Source organism: Saccostrea echinata, unplaced genomic scaffold (assembly GCF_033153115.1).
Source record: "Saccostrea echinata isolate AGI-Se365-2 ecotype Australia unplaced genomic scaffold, CSIRO_AGI_Sech_v1 ptg000054l, whole genome shotgun sequence".
Classification (NCBI taxonomy): domain Eukaryota; kingdom Metazoa; phylum Mollusca; class Bivalvia; order Ostreida; family Ostreidae; genus Saccostrea; species Saccostrea echinata.
This window is the reverse complement of record NW_026889803.1, coordinates 2,171,237-2,190,558: the sequence shown is the minus strand read 5'-3', so window position 1 is coordinate 2,190,558 and position 19,322 is coordinate 2,171,237. Positions and strand designations below refer to the sequence as shown.

General features: G+C 33.3%; 1 protein-coding gene across 1 annotated transcript in view; it reads right to left on the bottom strand.

Annotated features, from left to right (window-relative positions):
• Positions 1-98: 98 nt before the first annotated feature.
• The window catches only part of LOC133206125 (uncharacterized), a 31,169-nt gene continuing 11,945 nt past the window's right edge, over positions 99-19,322 (bottom strand). Inside the window, exons 11-23 of the mRNA XM_061342056.1 lie at positions 18,804-18,931; positions 17,246-17,462; positions 11,903-11,931; positions 10,129-10,189; positions 9,852-9,954; positions 9,456-9,556; positions 8,658-8,778; positions 8,387-8,453; positions 3,014-3,140; positions 1,499-1,681; positions 953-1,069; positions 655-786; positions 99-509 (exon numbers count right to left, since the gene is read on the bottom strand). Coding sequence (XP_061198040.1) covers positions 397-509; positions 655-786; positions 953-1,069; positions 1,499-1,681; positions 3,014-3,140; positions 8,387-8,453; positions 8,658-8,778; positions 9,456-9,556; positions 9,852-9,954; positions 10,129-10,189; positions 11,903-11,931; positions 17,246-17,462; positions 18,804-18,931 — 1,499 coding nt within the window. The 3' untranslated portion in view covers positions 99-396. The remainder of the gene's footprint in view (positions 510-654; positions 787-952; positions 1,070-1,498; positions 1,682-3,013; positions 3,141-8,386; positions 8,454-8,657; positions 8,779-9,455; positions 9,557-9,851; positions 9,955-10,128; positions 10,190-11,902; positions 11,932-17,245; positions 17,463-18,803; positions 18,932-19,322) is intronic.

The window sequence follows — 19,322 nt, the reverse complement described above, 5'->3', positions numbered from 1 at the left end:
GTCTCTGTGTTACAAGCTATGTCACCGGGAGATTATTTACAAATCTAAAACATTACAAAAAAAACAGCGAAAGGACCCAAAAGTCAAACACTTTGCTTTTTCCATCCTGCAAATGACCACTGACTAATACATCTGGGAAGAAGACGGATATAACTGATGTTAAATCGTATCTACATTAAAACATCAGTCTGATAGAATAATGCAAACAAAAATAAAATATAAGAATCTCATATACTCTGGTTAACTTGGGGATGCATGAAAGGTGGAGGATGTCTTAAAATGTCATCCACACCTTGTTTTTTTATTTTTTGAAGTGGTCAATCTCTTCTTTAATAAACACCAGAACTTGTCCTTTTTTTCTTCAAAGGAAAAAATCTTTGAGCATTCATTTTTGTGTCAGAGAATTTTAGCTATGAATATTTGCACAACAGTCAAAATAATGACAAAAGGCATCTTGGCTGTAATATCAGTTCCTGCGTTTAATGGTTCAGCAACGCCTTCACCATTACCTGAAATTGCAATAATAGAAGGCGGTTAAAGACGCAGTATAAACAGCCAACGAAAGGGAAAAAAAGTAAATAAATAAATAAATAAATAAATAAATAAATAAAAAATTCTGAATTATGAGACATTTCATGAATAGACACCACTAACCTTCCTCAGATGTGCAGTATCCACAAGTTTTACGACAACTTCTTTGCATATACGGCATCATATTCATGGAACAGTAGCCCTGCGTCTTCCAGAAATTACAGTGTTGTCCAACATCCTCACAAGAATCTGTATCTGATTTTAGAATCACGTTTTCTTTGTTAATTCAAAATGCATTGCTGATAGAAAGATGAAAAACGAAACATACACACACACTAATTTCAATGACATCTTTAAGACTAATTGTTAAATTTTTCATTGCATATATATACCTGAAATTTGTTGAAAAAGGTGTATTTACCTGCTGTACATCTGCCACAAGCCTTTTTACAGTAGAGATTCATAAAGCCGGGGGAGGAATCGCAGTGTCCTCTTCTGGCCCAGAAATCACAATAGTTATGTCCGTTCTTACAGCTATCTGTCACCAAATAAATGTTATATGAAAATTACATTTGAATAAACACCAAAGCTGTTTTTAATTGTTTTATAAAAGTTTTTATTTATGCTAGTGTATTCTACGATTTAACATATTGAATCACAATACGAGTGCTTTCCAAAAAGTTCTTGAACAATGCCGGTTTGGCATTTTGAGTGACCTTATACATATTGCAAACCAATAAATTCAAGTCAAAATGGTTTGGTTTTGATTGTTCGAAATTAAATATACTGAAAAAAATTTCAGAAAGTGAAAAAGGTCATATACTTTGTAATTAAGTTTTTGGATTCAAATCACTGGTTATATTTTTTCATAAAACAATTCAAAACTGAATAGAAATTTATTTTGAAATAAATAAAACGTATATTTTCAAAAGTTTCTGCATATTTTCCTACGGATTTAACTAATTACCGGAGACAGGTGTTTCTGTGACCGGTGTGGGAGCCAGAGTTGATGTCACAATTGGTTTGTCAGTGACTTTGTCTGTGTCGTCACATTCCTTAAGTGGGTTAGAGGAATCTCCAGAAGGACAATAACACTTACAGTCGCGGGCCTGGAAACCTCTGCCAGGACACTGCACCACAGAACAATTGACTGGGAAAAAGTAATGAAAAGTAAAAGGTAAAATGGTTGATAAATGGGTGTAAATGGCGCGTAACTCTCTACAAATCGTATTTTCCTTCTTAAATGGGATGTTAAATTATTGCCCTGTTCACACGGAGAGTTAATTCGAATTAAACATAAGTTACTGGGAATTAAATTTGAACCGCGTTCACACGGAGAATTTAATGCGAATTAGATTTAATTTGAATTAGTTTACTGCGCATTAAATTACTTCGCATTAGCTCCGTGGGAACGCTAAGCGAAGCTAATTCGAATTAAATTTTGACGCATGCGTAAGGGCAGAATTAAGTCACATGCCACATGTCACTCGGCACACCTCGGCCGATTCGTACCTCATCAAACCTCGGCTGTATCATGTAAACCTCCATTGAACCGGAGCTATAGTTTGATGAAGCACTCGGCACACCTCGGCCGATTCGTACCTCATCAAACCTCGGCTGTATCATGTAAACCTCCATTGAACCGGAGCTACTTTATACTCAATATGGCTGCGCCCTACATATACACGTGCACAGTGTGCTGAATTCGATCCGTTAACAAACATGTGATTATGTTAAGATACTAAGTGCATTTTTCTTGGTAAGTGTTATTCTTAGTGTTACCTAAATGCTTTTGAAAATTTTTATCGTATATCAAATGCATGTTTATTATCGTTTTCAAAGCGTTACGTTTTCCCTAAGCGGTAAACAGGCAGTCTGATCACAAATGTTAAGCGGAGACGCATATCAAGTTTCCTCGTACAGCCGAGGTTTGATGAAGGTGACGGAATCAGCCGAGGTTTGCCGAATGGCCACATGTCGGTGGTCAGATATGGGTACTTCTACTATTTTTGAGTGGAAAACATAGGAAAATTACGTTAATCACTAAAATGTATACAGACACTATGGCATTATGTCAAACGTATATCTGCTCTGCACACTATGACGTGATTTGTAAATGACGTCGTAACAGCTTGTTGTAGAAATAAAATTATAATTCGCATTAGTTTACTTCGCATTAGCTGTCATGTGAACGCAATTTAATTCGCTTTAGTTTGATTCGCATCATTTTACTTCGCATTAATTTACTGTGAATTAAACTCTCCGTGTAAACAGGACAATATTTCGCACATATGCAAAAGAGATAAGTATTTCCGGAACTTTAGAGGTTACTTGCAAATTTATTGGCATCTTAAAAACATTTCAATAGAACTTGCTGATTTGCAATTAAGCTTTTCATAACCTCGGAAAATACAGAATGCACGGACCACAATTAACTAACATTGTGGTAGTTCTTAAGAGATGATAAGTATATTTTTTTTACCATTACAATGGTACATTCGATTTGCCAGTTTGATATCTCGGAAGCTTAGGCCAGGGGCGTTCCCAATGATATTCTGGTATTCTGGGTCTTTAGTCCTGACGGTTATCATTCCATTGGTCGAGAAAGCCTGTATATTAGAATCGAAACACAGTAAGTACCTTATCGACATTAATATAGAAACTTATTTATAAAGAATGATTTTTACGCATTTTTATAGCATATTTTGAACAAGAACATGAATAGCATCATTTGAAATCAATGCTCTGAAAGTAATCATCGCCACACAAAACACACCTTTGAACTATAGTGCATTATGCTTCTATAATCGTAATCCACGTTGTAATCATCAACTTTGGTTACCGGAAGTCTGTCAAAGTTATAAGCCAACGCTTCCGGGACGTTCTCCTTAACGATTTCTACAAAGGCGTCCCTGTCCGGTCTGGATTGTTCGTGCTGGAATCCGATTGCATGGCCAAGCTCGTGGACAATCACTCTTTTCTTAAAACAAGGAAAGTAGGATTGTAAATCAATTTTCATGTTCTATTTTGTCCAAACGATTCATTTTGAAAGTTGTATTATAATTCTTTAGGGCTTGAGTCAAAACTTTACTGAAGATGGACTTTACAAGGGAAACAGTGCATTATCTATGATATTTCACAGGAGAGGGCTTTTCCTCCTTAATCGTAAATAACCATGAATAACTTACAGGGTTCTCACTAGGATTTTGCTACCTTGAGTCCCAGGACTCAAGATTTCTGAGAAGGTTGCGTCCCAGCTAAATTTGATGCGTCCCAGAAAAATTATGTTGAGTCCCAACTAAATTATTGCAGTATCCTTCCATCCAAACATCAATAAAAATCTTTATCATTTTATCAGTTTGTTTACGCAATATTAACATATTCAAGTATATAAACTGGTAATGCATTCAAGCCATATTTTAAAATACACGCGTAATCAATTGCCATACAAATAACTTGGTGTTTAACTGTTGCATAATCAATTAGTACCCAGAAGTTGACTGTATACAATCACAGGTGTCATGTTCAATGAGGCGTAACTAATCCTGTCGGTAGTTGCACTGGGCGAAATTCACGAGATAATCAAGCCGCATTGTGTATACAAGCAGTAATTATGGTTTCTACATGTAGATAACACTCAAGATTCAATTTTTTTTTTAAAAAAGTTTACAGCTGTCGGAGTTTGGCATACGACACTATTAGGCCTATGACTACGGACTAATAAACATGAACTATCTTATGATCAATCCCTGTTTAAAAAAAAGAGAAATAAGTAAAAGAAAAGTTGTTTCTTGGATAAACTTTATGATAGTTACTGGAAGGTTTCGATTAAATATTTCTTTGACAAATCCTAAATCAGAATTCCCCGTTTTCGAAACCACCCGAATTTTCTCGCTAACGAGGACGCGCCCGATCACGAGTCCGCGGACGCATCGTTTTTAAAAACCTTGCGTCCCAAGTAATTTTGCTGCGTCTAGGACGCAGATTCTTGCGTTAATGAGAACCCTGAACTTACTCTCAGCAAATAATCTATTCAGTAACTTACTACACTTAGCAAACAGTGATAACTTTAATAATAAATAAATTACGTCTCTGCAAATAGTCAGTAACATACTGATCAGTAAACTGACAAACAATAGTAACTTACATGTATTTATATTAACTTTTTAATGATGAATAACTTGTCTTAGTAAATAATCTGTAGCTTACTGATCTGTCAACTGACAAGTAACTTACTTTACTTAGCAAACAATAGAGGAAGAAGACACTTGCTGTGGTCTTCAACTTGACATTTAGATGTATATCGACGAATTATCAATTAACAATAGTTAATTCCATTCATATGTCGACTCGATCTATCCCAGTGAACTTGAAATAAAAAAAAAAATACCACAGAGTCTGACACTCCCGTCACATATTTGGTTATTTAACGTAGGTCGCGGGTTTGCAGGCCTTTTAAAAGTGTCCGAAAACATACCATGAAAATTAGTTATATGATTCCTCTACCTTTGTTTTACATTCTCTGAAAATTTTATAAAATTCGTCTGCATCGTTTTTATGTAATTAAATCCCAAAGATGCCATTGTTGTAGTAACATTTTCGACGTTATTGTATTGAATTATATAGGAAAAACGTCGATTTCGGCTCGTTTTCAGGCAAGATTTATTTTCAAAAAATATCATTAACTTTAAAATGGTGCAGACGAAATTGCCCCCCCCCCCTTTGGTATCTTAAAATAGAATTGATTTGAAATAAATCTATGTGAAAAAATTAATATGTCTTCGGGTTTGTTTTTTCGTAATTTAAATGCAGATAATTGCTTTTATATCGCAAAATTTAACATTTTTAAGAACTACGTCATAAAATATCGCGACGTCACGCTTGACGTCGTGAATATCGATCCGGTATACAGAGCAGAAAAACAAATTAAAATATTTTTAAGTCAATTCTATCTGCTTTCATATGACCCAAGAATCGTAACATAATAATTCAATAGCAATGAAATGATTATTAGACATGTATCTCATCTTATATTCTTTGTACGTCTCATATTAGTAAAAATTATCTCAAGGGACGTAAAACGACAATCAGCCCTTTAGTTTCTTTCTTTCAATGTATTTTCTTTATGCGTTGCTTACTTACCGTTTCTTTTCTTTTTGTTATGTTTTATTTTATTTTATTTTTCGTAGATAAGTATCCTACATTTGGCTGTGTATTTTTTCAGCGTGCTGGCGGAAAACGGTTATCCTCTTATTCAAGTATACATATGAAATGTTTTTATTTAAAACATTCACCAATGCGCTCATAGCTACGATAACTTTTTAATGAATGAGTTTCCGCCAAATATCGTCCCGGGTAAATACATTTTATTTTCAGCATATATTGAAAAAATGTTTTTATTTATTTTTACATACAGACAGGGGATAACTCAAAAAAATCTGAACTTGATTTTATGATTATACGTATAAGAATTAAAAAAAAACAAAAACGAACGAGACATTTTCAGAGGGGTAAATGGGACGAGAATCTAAAAATTAATTTTATCTGACGTAATCAACAGGCAGTTTTTTTTTGGGGGGGGGGGGGGTCAAAAGACTTTCAATGTATATAACATTAATTCGACTGGTTGGACATGGAAAGCAAAGTAGCGAATAAAATCCGTTGCAATGTTGCAAAGTAGCGAATATAATCCTTAGATAACAACATTGTTAGCCGTTACTTACACAGGCACTTGGGGTATTGACCGCCCCCCCCCCCCCTTCCATTTTTTTTTAAATCTGGGGTCGAGTCGCCGTTTTCTTATTTTTGAATTCTAATATGTACTATATGTTATCAATAATGTAACCCTTTTGTCTCTATAAGCTGCTTTTAAATATATCGTTTTCAACTGATACATAAAAATGCTCCCTTTCATTTTTTTTCTTTTTAAATCTGGGGTCGAGTCACCGTTTTCCTATTTTTGAATTCTAATATGTACTATATGTTATCAATAATGTAACCCCTTTGTCTCTTTAAGCTGTTTTTAAATTTATCGTTTTCGACTGATACATAAAAAGAGAGATTTTCTCGTCGTTTAACTCACTTCTTAAACTTAAACTTCGCATGATTTTTTATCTAAAGCATAAGAAAACATGAAATATGCAGACATCAATATTTTTTTTTTTTACACATTCTTCTTCCGTTTCATACTTCCATTTAATTTCCATGCATGTGCCCCCGATTAGTAAATATTTCGATTAAATCACCCGCATCTAAGGGCATCTCTACGGCCTAAGGGTTAATTGTCGGTATTAGAATACAAAAATAGGGAAAAGGTGACTCGACCCCAGATTTAAAGAGAAAAAAAAGTGGAAAGGGGGAATCCATATCCCAAGTGCCTGTGTTTACTTACAGGAGGTCAGTGTCGCTCAAAAAATATATTAGTTTATGTTTCATAGTACCTTAACAGTTTTTGATTTGTGATAAACCTTTAAATATATTTTTAAAATGTCCTTTTAAAAATAAAGATTAAACTTTTAATGTAATAGGTGAATTTACGATTGTTTATATAATGATTTCTTTATTAATTAAACAAACTGTTAATTCAAATACGTTCAAAGGAAAAGAGGTCAGTTGAAACTTGTGCCCATATCGTGTCGCGATACCATGTGATATCTAATCAATCGCAATTTCGCAGACCTTTCCGAGCTCTCCGGGATGCGATTGGTAACACATAATGAAACGCTTTCTAATACTTCCAATGTTGGATTCGAATCGTAATAACCCTTCATTATATTTGATAACTTCAGTTTGTTCTATAAATAATACTACACTAAAGTACCATTTCCAACAAAAGTTATATCTAAATATTGTATCGACTATTCAAATCGTAAAAAGCCTTCATTATTTGTGATAAGTTGTGCCTTAAATAATATAACAATAAAATACCAATTCCAACAAAAGTTACAGCTAGATAATGATGTACTGAAATTTCTTTTTCAGTGTGACGTCATAATCAAATGTGCACAAGAAAGTCGCCCAAACCATATAAATTGCGTACCCAGTTTTAATGACGTCAGCAAACCCGCGACCTACGTTAATTTACTAGAAAAAGACTAAAGTGGTAACTTAACAACCAAACTATATGATAAACTTGATGACTTCAACTTTTCTATCGTCAACTCCCCTTACTTATGTGGCAATTTATCCTTATCACCTGCATATATGGTTTATATCTCACAATTGATTCGATACACAAGAGCATTCTCCACGTACAAACAATTTCTAAAACGAGACAAGCTATTGACAAACAAGTTGATGAAACAAGGATACCAAAAGTCTTGTTTAAAGTCATCAATTCGCAAGTTTTATGGTCGATACAATGATCTTGTCAGCAAATACAATCTATCATTAAGTCGAATGCTGACTTACGTTTTTCATACTAATTGTTAGGCCATTATTTAAACACTGAATTGTCTACGGATTTTTCCGTTTGCCCGACGGGTGTGACCGGTCGACAGGGGATAATTACTCCTCCATGGCCCATGATCCCCCCTGATGTCTTTTAGAGTTCCGTGTTTGCTCTGCTCCCGATTTGTATTGTTGCAATGGACTTTTGAGCTTGATTACTATTCGTTATCTCCATATTTCATAATACCTTCAACAATCAAATAAATAAACAGCAAACACTGTTTTCAGTAACAATACTCTAGAACAATAATTTACTGCTTGGATTTCCATCACAATATGACTATTGAATATATCATTTTACTGCTTCGGTGTTCTTCCACAGTAATTAGCAATAATTGAGTACTCAACACCTTACCCCCCCCCCCCCCCCATACAGATATTCCTCTTAGAACATCAAATGACTTACAACTCGGCAGTTCCTTCCTAGATTTAGTTCCTGTTCTCCTTTAACCATACCAATATAAGACGAACACCTGAAATATGACAATTAATATTAAAAAACTCCTGTACAGAATTTATTACACGTATACCGGGTTCATACACTGTATTTGGTAGCAAAACACTTTTTTTAGAAAGTGTATCAGTATTCGTCCTTTATAGTTCTGTATATTTATCATCGAACACTTTATATAAGCATTCTCATCTTACTTTGTCTAAAAATTACGAATTCAATATACCCATTTCCGTTCTGGAATCGGACTTTGTTGACGTCAGAGGGCGTGGCTTCCCTGATGGTCAGACATGTGTATTTGTTCCATTCGTCCACGGCAGCTTTAATTTGTATCCTATCCGCAGCACCTAAAACAAAATTACAGATATCGAAGTCTTGGAGGCAACACAATTAAGGGCATCAACATTTCATACTTGCTAAAGATATTCAATAAGATTCATAAGAACATTCAGGTACTGGTACTTTTTATGTATAAAACAAGAAAGTTCATTATTGTGTAGTGTTTTCTACAGGCAAGATTTTAATTTCATAATTTTGTTTCATTTCATGAATATGTGAATGCAGCAATTACTAGCCGAAAAATGAATGAAATTTTAACCAGCAAATTACAATTGTCCATACCTTCTTGAGCTGTTTTTTTTTTCATACACCAGCTTTTTATCTTTTATATATAAAAATGTTTTGTTTTCCAGTAAAAGTTATTCAGAAGAATTTAAAAGACAAACCTCTCTTACAGAAATAAATATTATGTTATCGGTGTTCGAGGATGCAAAATCTAATATATATTTACATGCAGATGCTGTATGTGTACTTAAAAAAGCGGGCTTCATATTTTAGCGGCTTTGGCGCAGACAACAATGCGCTAATTCATGAATACCGCTAAGGAATTATTTATGAATACAATATACGCCACGGACATGTATAACGCTAATTCATGATTTCGCCAACAAATCCATACCCAGTGATTGCGTTAAATTTTGAATATGCAAATTTATTTACACGTACAGTATTGCGAACTTCTTACTGAAATCATTTGTGATGATGTAAGGAATCACTTTATTTGGCCAGCGTTTTCTCGTGTTTCTAGTCGCTTTCCTTTTCTTTCTTCTTCCACTTTCTAAAATGCTGAAAACAGTGGAACAAGATGTTTAGGAAACATTAATTAAGCATGTACTGAGGAATGATTTTGTTTCGCTTTTGTTAGTTCCTGTATAATTGATCTTTGATGTTTTTTTGGTCTAGTTTGGATTCTAAACCATATCATGTCCTCTCTTCTTCTATATCCGCCAATTCATTTACAATTTAAGATTTTGGCAAAAATGTAAAAGAAGCGACTCCGTTCCCCTGAATATATAAGACCTACTTTATTGTGATGACCTACTTTACTGTGATGACCTACTTTACTGTAACAAACACTCACATTTTTTTTTGTGTGTCCACATAGTCGTCCAGATCGACTAAAATATCAAGCTCCAAACGGAGGGTCTTTGTGCTTGCATTCGCAACAATGTCAAAAGAAGTAGCTGAAACAAGAGGGAAAATGTCAATTTTTACCGTTTGTTTATAAATATGAACGATTAACTAATGAGAATATTACTGTAGGTGATCAGTTACTGACATAGTTGTCAAAAATAGAAGGTTCTGGTTACATTTTTCATTTGTAATATCAATTTAAAAACAAAACAAAATCTACTCACTTTCAACTGCAGCGTTTGTGATCAATTTATCAATAGGTGATGTTGTCACGTGACTTATTACCTACAGCAAAAAATAAAAAAAAAAAGATTTATCATTTTAAAAATCATCTTTTGGTGGTAGTGAAATGTTTATTGATACATAAAGGGTATTTCTAAGCAAATTTATATCTCCAATATACATGAGCAGTGTCTATATCTCAAACTTCAAAACACGCTCTCTTCCTTACCCCCCCCCCCCCCCCCCCCCTTATTCACCTCCTGACTTTCTTTTGATATAAAATAAGCAAAAGTTTATATTAATGTAATTTAAAAACAAACGTGTCAAACAAACTCTTTTCTTTCAAATACTCATTGCATTGGTCAAGTGCAATAAAAGTCAGTTTTGACAAGTTGTTAAAGGAGCACCAGTTAAGAAACAGAGTAAAATCAATATCCTTCCAAACTTGTTTTTTGTTTGGGGAACATAATAATATGATTTTGGTTTAATGTTGCTCTACAACTTTTTTACTGTATGTGTCACTAACGGTAGGCCTTGCTACGAATCTATAGCTTCTCCGAAGACCAGTACATCAATTTCAAATTCCTCATAGGTAATATAATATGTTAAGAATCAAAATGTTCACTACTTAAAAGACTGGGAGGTATTAATATCTTCAGTAGGAAAGGAACCGAATTAGCCTTTGACGTGTAAATCACTTATTTCGTACCACATTCAACATCATAGTGTGTGCGTATGATTCCTGTTTGCTGTAACATATTTTACGTATTGCAGTTCGAGATAGTAAGATACACTATGGTTATGATGACGACATCTTATATATCGTTGGTAGTAAAACTGGTCCAAGCACGGCATTGTTTTTCAAGGAGGGAGGGGGGTTGAGAAAAAAAGTTAATGATAATAATAATTAATACTAATATTAAATAAATGAAACAAAATAAAATAAAATAAAAATTACAAGATGAAAACTGATACTGTTTAAACTTGAAAACCTATTTAGGTTAGGGGGTGGGGATAAAAAAAATATTTGAGTATCATAACATGGAGGGTTCGATCTTACTGCAACAAAAACTGGTGTCAGTGTTATTTCCATGCTAAATTACCCGTTACCCCCTCCCCCCCCCCCTTTCCAGTAGTAAAGACCTGTGGTCTGTATACTAGTAATTTAAGTCATGAAATAGTGCTTTTGTCAAACTTCTTTCTTTTTAGACCATAAAATATTATGATTGTTTTATTTCGCCGCTGTTAAATGGATTCACGTGTTAAGTACGTGTAAGTGAAGCAGACATGACACAGATACCGTGTACATTGTTTTAAGAACCACATGCATATCCGACATTATTATAGTATGTTGTCTATAATCAAAGATTTTCCTGTCTTTTCTTCATAACAATATCACTACACTATCTCCATTTATGGGCATTAGATTCAGAAGCTAGAAAAATTAAAACATTGCATGATGAACGTAAACAGTGTACAAGCATGTGCCGAGAACTCCTTGTTCACGAATCATCATCTTTAACACATTTCATTTCATGGAGACTATATTTAACATTCTTTTTCTAATTTTGAAATTACTAAAGTATTTGTGTTCCGATGTTTGAAATCAGGTAGACCTTAAAAAACTTTAATTGAATTTAAAAAAAATGAGAGAGAAATGACTAGCTCCCCCTCCCAAGTTCCCAACCCCTCTAGCGTAATTTTTCTTTCTGATAATAATTTAACAAAATTTGAAGTTATATGACCCGTATTTTTACATACTTTAGACAATATGACGTGAGTAAGTAAAATTTGGTTCAGGTTCGTAAAAAAATTACTTACTCAAGAAAATCACTTATTTCGAAACGTACATGTACTTTGGGGTACCTGTATTATACGAGCAAGTAGGTAAAGAAATATTTCAATAAAATACTATCGAAAGACCTCGAATAACACCCCTCCCCTCCTCCTCCCCCCCCCCCCCCCGTATGACACCATTTCGATGAACAAGTGAAACGTACTGGACATCCACATTTTACTATCGCATTGAACCTGTTGTAAATAATATTCATACCTGAATGAATTTCTGCAGTAGTGTATTTCTCAAGCTTATTTATTATACTTATGCGAAGTTGCAATCTGTAATCTTCCTTTCTTCCCAGGTAATCTGGTGCTTTAAATATTACAAATTTTCAAAATAACCACAATTTTGGCTGGGGTTTTTCTCCATTGATTTATATACAAATTTACAAGACATGTCACTTGAAATGTTTGTGAACAATACAACAAGGTACATATACATTGTATTTTATTTTGCGTTTATGCATAAACTTTACTCCCATGCATGTAGATTTTTTTGGGGCGGGGGGGGGGGGGGATTGTACCTCAAATTAGATACACTTGCATTTTATCAGATTCAGAATTTATTCATATTTGAAATGCGTTTGGAAACCGATTTTTTTAAATTTCAAAGTTGATATTAAATAAATAATCCGTGGTCTGTGACAATTCATTGCGGTGTACTAAATATATTTTGGTAACAACTTTATATTCAACAGTGAAAAAAAGGAAAATGTGCATACTTGTTTAGGATTTGTTTATTTATTTGTACTTTTTTTGAAATAAAAATAAAATATAATGATTTCTGATTACATGCATAGCGATGTCTAAAATCTATGACTGTAAAGTTCACGTAAGTGGGTTAATCTGTATAAAGGTATCCTGTAATTTCTCAAGGCAAAATAGGTCGAAATTAGTTTCATTTACTATAAGTTACAGAAACAGAGGCAAAATAATCAAAACGAACACAAAATAATGAAATATGTCATAACGTCGTCATTCACTCAAAACCTTCTAAAACTACTATCAATTTAATGGATTTGAACTATCCATTCATATTTAAACCTTAATTAAACAAGGATACATAAATGTGCAAAGTTTTCAATAAAAAAGTGAAAAACAGATGGTTATAATTCAAATCAGAACTGTAGTTACCTGCACAAGAAGGGCAAGACTCGAAAAGAAAAAAGTATCCATATTAATTATAGATCACAATTTCAATCAATCATGACATCTTAATACTTCATATATTTATATGCATGTATACAGGTTACATCAAAAGTGCGTCATATTGACGACTGATAGACGAAATCAAAATTCACATTAATAGGGAGACCTATAATTGATTTCATTATTTTCATATTAATGTACTATGATTTTCAATGAAGCTTCAATGCATTTTTTCCTCTCTTGATTGGAGTATTTTTAAGAATTTCAACTGTTCAAAAAGGAATTATCATGCAACTAAAATTAAAAATTTTTGATACGTCCTGTACAACGTGACAAGTGTTAGGGCAGGTTACAAACGCATCCTGAATGGCGAGAAATTCATCCTCATTTCTTACAGCATCAATCTTTTCTATCAACAAATAAACAACAGTCAATACTTAAAAAATATTTTTTCTTCGTTAAAATTTTCGTTCAGATTTGAAACCAAGCAAGCATTTTGCATTTGGTTAAAACTACATTATTATAATAACTTGCTTGTTAAAACTTACTTTAAAAAAACTCCGCCATTCTTTCTCGAGATTTATGACTAAATATGCATTATGACACATTTTTGCAAAAATGTGCAAAATATTTTTTTCAATATTAAATAAAGGTGTAGTCACTGGAGGGGGTTGGGGATTTGTGCACAACATTTTTGAAAGAGGAGCAGGGAGCATCGTTGTCCATGTTGTTGTTTTTTTTCTGTATAAAAACTATAGTTTATTATAATGTAATTTCGTCTTAAGATTAAATTTAAAGAAAGTTTTCCCAGAAAACTAAATTTACTGCAACACGTACTACACTTATGATGTTTGTTTGTTTGTTTTTATTTTTTCCGAAATCGCGATTTAAGAACTCGAAAACAAGAGTTTCATATCCAGTTTCAAATTTCCAGAAAACTCTAACTAGAATATCATATTTTTGGTTGTGCTACTTAAACTAAAATTTGGCAATTTACTAAAACGAGATGAAATAGGCTAAAAGTACTAAAGTAATGTGGTTCTTCGCGATACGCTGGTTTTGGAAGAGGAAATAAAGACAGTGTCAGAATTATTTGTAACAATTCTAAGTCAAAGTTAACCATTCTTCGCAATAAAACTCTTTCTATTTGCATAATATTTTGTATAATTTCCATAAAGATATTTAAAAGAAAAGTTGTACACTATAAAGTTCTAGATCTTTACTGCTACTAAAATTTACATTTTCATTGCACAGTGCAGACTGGCCCTTAGTATACGTCGCTAAGCTTGGCAAACCAAATCTAGTTTTTAAAACTTGTTTCCGAATCCTTTTTGATTTTCTGTACTTCTGCTTGTCATTTTCAAATAAAATATGGTTTAGCTAAAACTAGTTTCAGTGAACCGTAATTATGCGGCTAGTATTTATAGCCATAAATGTTTGCCCATTTAATTGATTGGCATATGATTCTAGAATTTTTAACTCATGTAAGACCTCGCTTGCCAACTATACCTGACCAATGTATGGCATGGCTCGTGGGTCTTTATCGTGCTAACGCCCACTGCGATACACGACTTCCGTTTTCTAAACCAACCATTACCAGATTACCGCAAAGGTCCCATTTTATATGTATGAGAATAAAATTACAATATTAAAGATGGTGTGGAAGGGATGTTGATGGGACGGGGGAGGGTTGTTGTTGTTGTTGTTGTAGGAATTAAATTTATTTGCTAAGTTAAAAAGTGGACATCTTTCAGTAACTCAAGGATGTATACCAATATGTCACAAACTTCACAAAACATTTTACATGTATAAGAATAAAGACCAGTCTAAGTCAATATCTTGTTTACATGAAATTTATGAATTAAATTCCACAAATCTGAAGTCACGAGAGTCCCAGTTTTAAGCAAATCTCCTTGTAAACAAGTCATGTAAGTACGTGCAATACCCACTTCATCCCCAGGAAGAAGGTGACCCCATTATATATACTTATCACCTGTTTGTCCGAGTACACTGACCAACATCCATATAAGTATCAAACACAATGTAACGTCAGCTGTTTCTGAATCTCTGAATTAAATTTATGATTTGTAAATAATGGTTCAATTCAGCATGTATGAATCTATTCACAAGTTATCTCCTCCTTCATCATCTTTCACAAGAAATATACATCTGAAGACATCTTGATTTTCTGTTTACTTTTATTTAAAACATATTGCACAAAATATTCTACATTTTTAAATAAAAACACTGCTGATTCATTTTTAACATATTAACAAAGTGGCACAATCTTGCCACAGCTTTTGGGAGGGAGGTTTTTTTTTATGGTGATGTTTCACTTTGTAGTTCAGAGCTTTATTATGAATTGATTATTGTTAGTAGTACATGTAGTAGTACTGTAATCACACATTTTCTGGATCATATGAAAAACTTCTGATGGCAAAATACAATGCATATATATGACCAAGCAACTAGTTTTGCAAAACATCCAAGCCCCAAAATCACCAATTATACCTAATATAAGACAAATTGAATGCTTTATATTCATATGATTCTGAGCAAAATATAACTTAAATACAATACACATACCAAAGGAAACAGTTTATAAATCAATGAAATAAATACTGGTTATTTATAATTGAAAAATAACAATTATTTTGCGAGTATAATGCCACTTTTAGATAAAGACAACCTGTCTATATGCCCACCAAAAAACTTAAATCATGTTCAATTTATCTACCTATCAAACCCCAAATATTGTACATTTTCACCAAAAATACACTACATATGCAGAATATCACATTAGCTTTAAATGCAATTTTTAGTAGAAAAGGACAAAATGCACTAAATGTGGTGAACAATGTCATTCTATACCAATTCCCTGGAATGTTTATTTAAAGCTTAAGGTTCATTGATCCTCTGACAAGGGACATAACTCTCACTTGGATCCTTTCTACAATTGTCTCCTTAAAAGACAATTTTCAAATTTTGCCCTGAAGGTTGGCTGAAATTGTGTGCATTTTACTAATGAAATTAGAATTCTTTCAGAAAATCATTAAATTAAAGCAATTTTTTATACAAGTTAACAGAGGAATGTATATTATTATGTTGAACCTTAAATATTAATAGTGATATAACTAAATTTTTGGCTTTCTGATTTCACAACTTTAAAGATGGGTAAATAATTTGTTAAATGCATCAATACGTTATTGCAATGTACAAGTACACATATATGGATAACAGATATCAAAAATACCTATGGGTATTGCTGTAGAGTACAATAGAATTGAACAAACATATTTGAAAAGGTCACAAGTGGATAATAGTGTAAAGCAATGTGACAGTAGAACGAAATGTCCTATGGATGTTAATTTCATGTTCAAGACCATGGATCTAGGTAAAATGTAGATTCCTTTTCAAATTCAAAAGAAACATTTATCAACCATTATCTTTGCTTGCAATTTAACAGTGATTAAAATAATCAAGAGATTTTTTTTTTATTGGAATAGAAATCTCCATTCACACTCTCTTGGATTCATCACATATAAAATATGTCATTTCATAATATTTTTACTCTTCATGTTAAAAATATTAAAATTATTCTGCATTGAAACATCCAGTCTTATGAATTTGACAGATATACATAATCAAACAACTTTACCCCCCCCCCCCCCCAAAAAAAAAAATTACATTTCTATGCCATTAATGTTCACTGTAATCCATCTTTATTGTAAAATAAAGTTACAAAAATACACTGATACTCTGTCCGTAGGTAGCAGTTAGTATCTTGTAATGGAAGTTCAACAAATTTGGATTTGTACATTGGAATTGGGAATTTTTTCACATATATTCAAACCCCCCAAAACATATTACAGTGTACATGATTTAAATAAAGTGGAGTACAAATTTTAAATCATGCATGGAAATTTTTTCACACTGCATTAAAACATGCATGTACACCTGAGATCAACACAAAATATCCATCAACAGTCACAAAATGTAAAAAAAGAGTTTTCTTGTCTAATAACATAATAAGATTTATAATTACAATAATATAAAATCTGAATTTCACTTATATTTATCAAGGTGTAAAATTGACAAGATTTAAAAAATGATAAATGTTTTATGAATCATCTGAGGAGTCTTTATTTTGTAATCTGGTATAGTCTGGAAGGCCAGAATCCTTTTGAATAATCTTCTCATATTCAACCATTTCAGGCTTAATAAATAATAATGATATTTCTTCAATTGTTTTTCCTTTTGTTTCTGGAACTCTTCTGTAAATGAAGATTAAGAAAACAAACAGTAGCACCACAAATGGGAGGAAGGAATATTGATGGATCAGCAACTCCTACAAAACAAACAAAAGGCAATGTAAGATTACAGTAAAAGCAAGTGGGAGTAAATTTGGCCTCCATTACTTTTAATCTAATTATACATTTAAACGACACCTTAAACAAGAAGTCTGTGAGCCAATGCTCACTAATAATACCCCTGCTCTGATGTGAATGCACAATTTTTTTTTTGGATGGACACAGGGATAAACAAGAAGTTGACATCAGATTCATACAAAAATGAATCCCACCATATGACATGCATAAACAATGAGTGCAATAAACTTTCAAGCATCTGCAAAAAGGAGAAATCTGCAACCAAAATTTATAATGTATGGTACGGAGAGACGCATGGATAAACAAGAAGTTGACGTCGGATTCTCACAAAAATGAATCCCACCATATGGCATGCCTAAACAAAGAGTGTGCTTAAATTTCAAGCATCTGCGATGAATAGTTGCCGAGAAAACTGCGATTAAAATTTGTTATGTATGGTATGGACAAACGCATGAATAAACAGGAAGTTGACGTCGGATTCTCACAAAAATGAATCCCACCATATGGCATGCCTAAACAAAGAGTGTGCTAAAATTTCAAGCATCAGCGATGAGTAATTGCTGAGAATACTGCGACCAAAATTTGTTATGTATGGTACGGACAGACAAACGGATAAACAGGAAGTTGACGTCGGATTCTCACAAAAATAAATCCCACCATATGGCATGCCTAAACAAAGAGTGTGCTTAAATTTCAAGCATCTGCGATGAATAGTTGCTGAGAAAACTGTGACCAAAATTTGTTATGTATGGTACGGACAGACACATGGATAAACAGGAAGTTGAGGTTGGATTCTAACAAAAATGAATCCCATCATATGGCATGCCTAAACAAAGAGTGTGCTTAAATTTCAAGCATCTGCGATGAATAGTTGCTGAGAAAACTGCGACTAAAATTTGTTATGTATGGTACGGACAGACACACGGATAAACAGGAAGTTGAGGTTGGATTCTAACAAAAATGAATCCCACCATATGGCATGCCCAAACAAAGAGTGTGCAAAAATTTCAAGCATCAGCGATGAGTAATTGCTGAGAAAACTGCGACCAAAATTTGTTACGGACAGACAGATGGACAGCTAGACAGACAGACGGACAGACAGACAGACACACAAGGGTAAAACAGTATACCCCCCCTCCTTTGGAGCGGGGTATAATTATTTCACTCTTAAACTTTTTCCTTATAATTTACAAGATTTTTAAGCTAATTATATACTTAATATATTAATAACAATTACATTTAAGCATATGAAATAATATTCATTTTAGTGGAGATGGGAGATAACAGCAGAAAATACTAACATTCAATATAGGAAATACCAGTCCAACTGTGAAGTTGGAGAACCAGTTAACCATGGTGGACACAGAGACTGCTGCTGATCGCGGACCCTGAGAAAAAATCTCCGCCACCATAAACCAGGGAATAGAACCTGTCAAAATAGGTCTGATTGTACATATTCATAACTATAAATTTATTTAAAGAAAAAAACAAGATGTGTTTGTGACACTGATGTCCCCGTACGGCAGATCAAGACGAAGGTTAAAATTTCTCAAATGCAGGTCAAACTCCAAAATCAAGAGATAAAAATATTGGAAAACAGAGAAAGGTCTTGTTACAAGGAATACACTTGTGAAATATGAAAGCCCAAGCACCAACCATTCAAAAGTTATGGCCAAGGTTAAAGTTTTTCAAAAGTAAGTCAAACTCCATGCAAGGTCATGGTCAAAAATAAATGATTCCCAAGGGGAGGTCTTGTCGCGAGGAAAACAAATGCTGAGTATGAAAGCCCTAGCACCAACAATTCAAAAGTCATGGCCAAG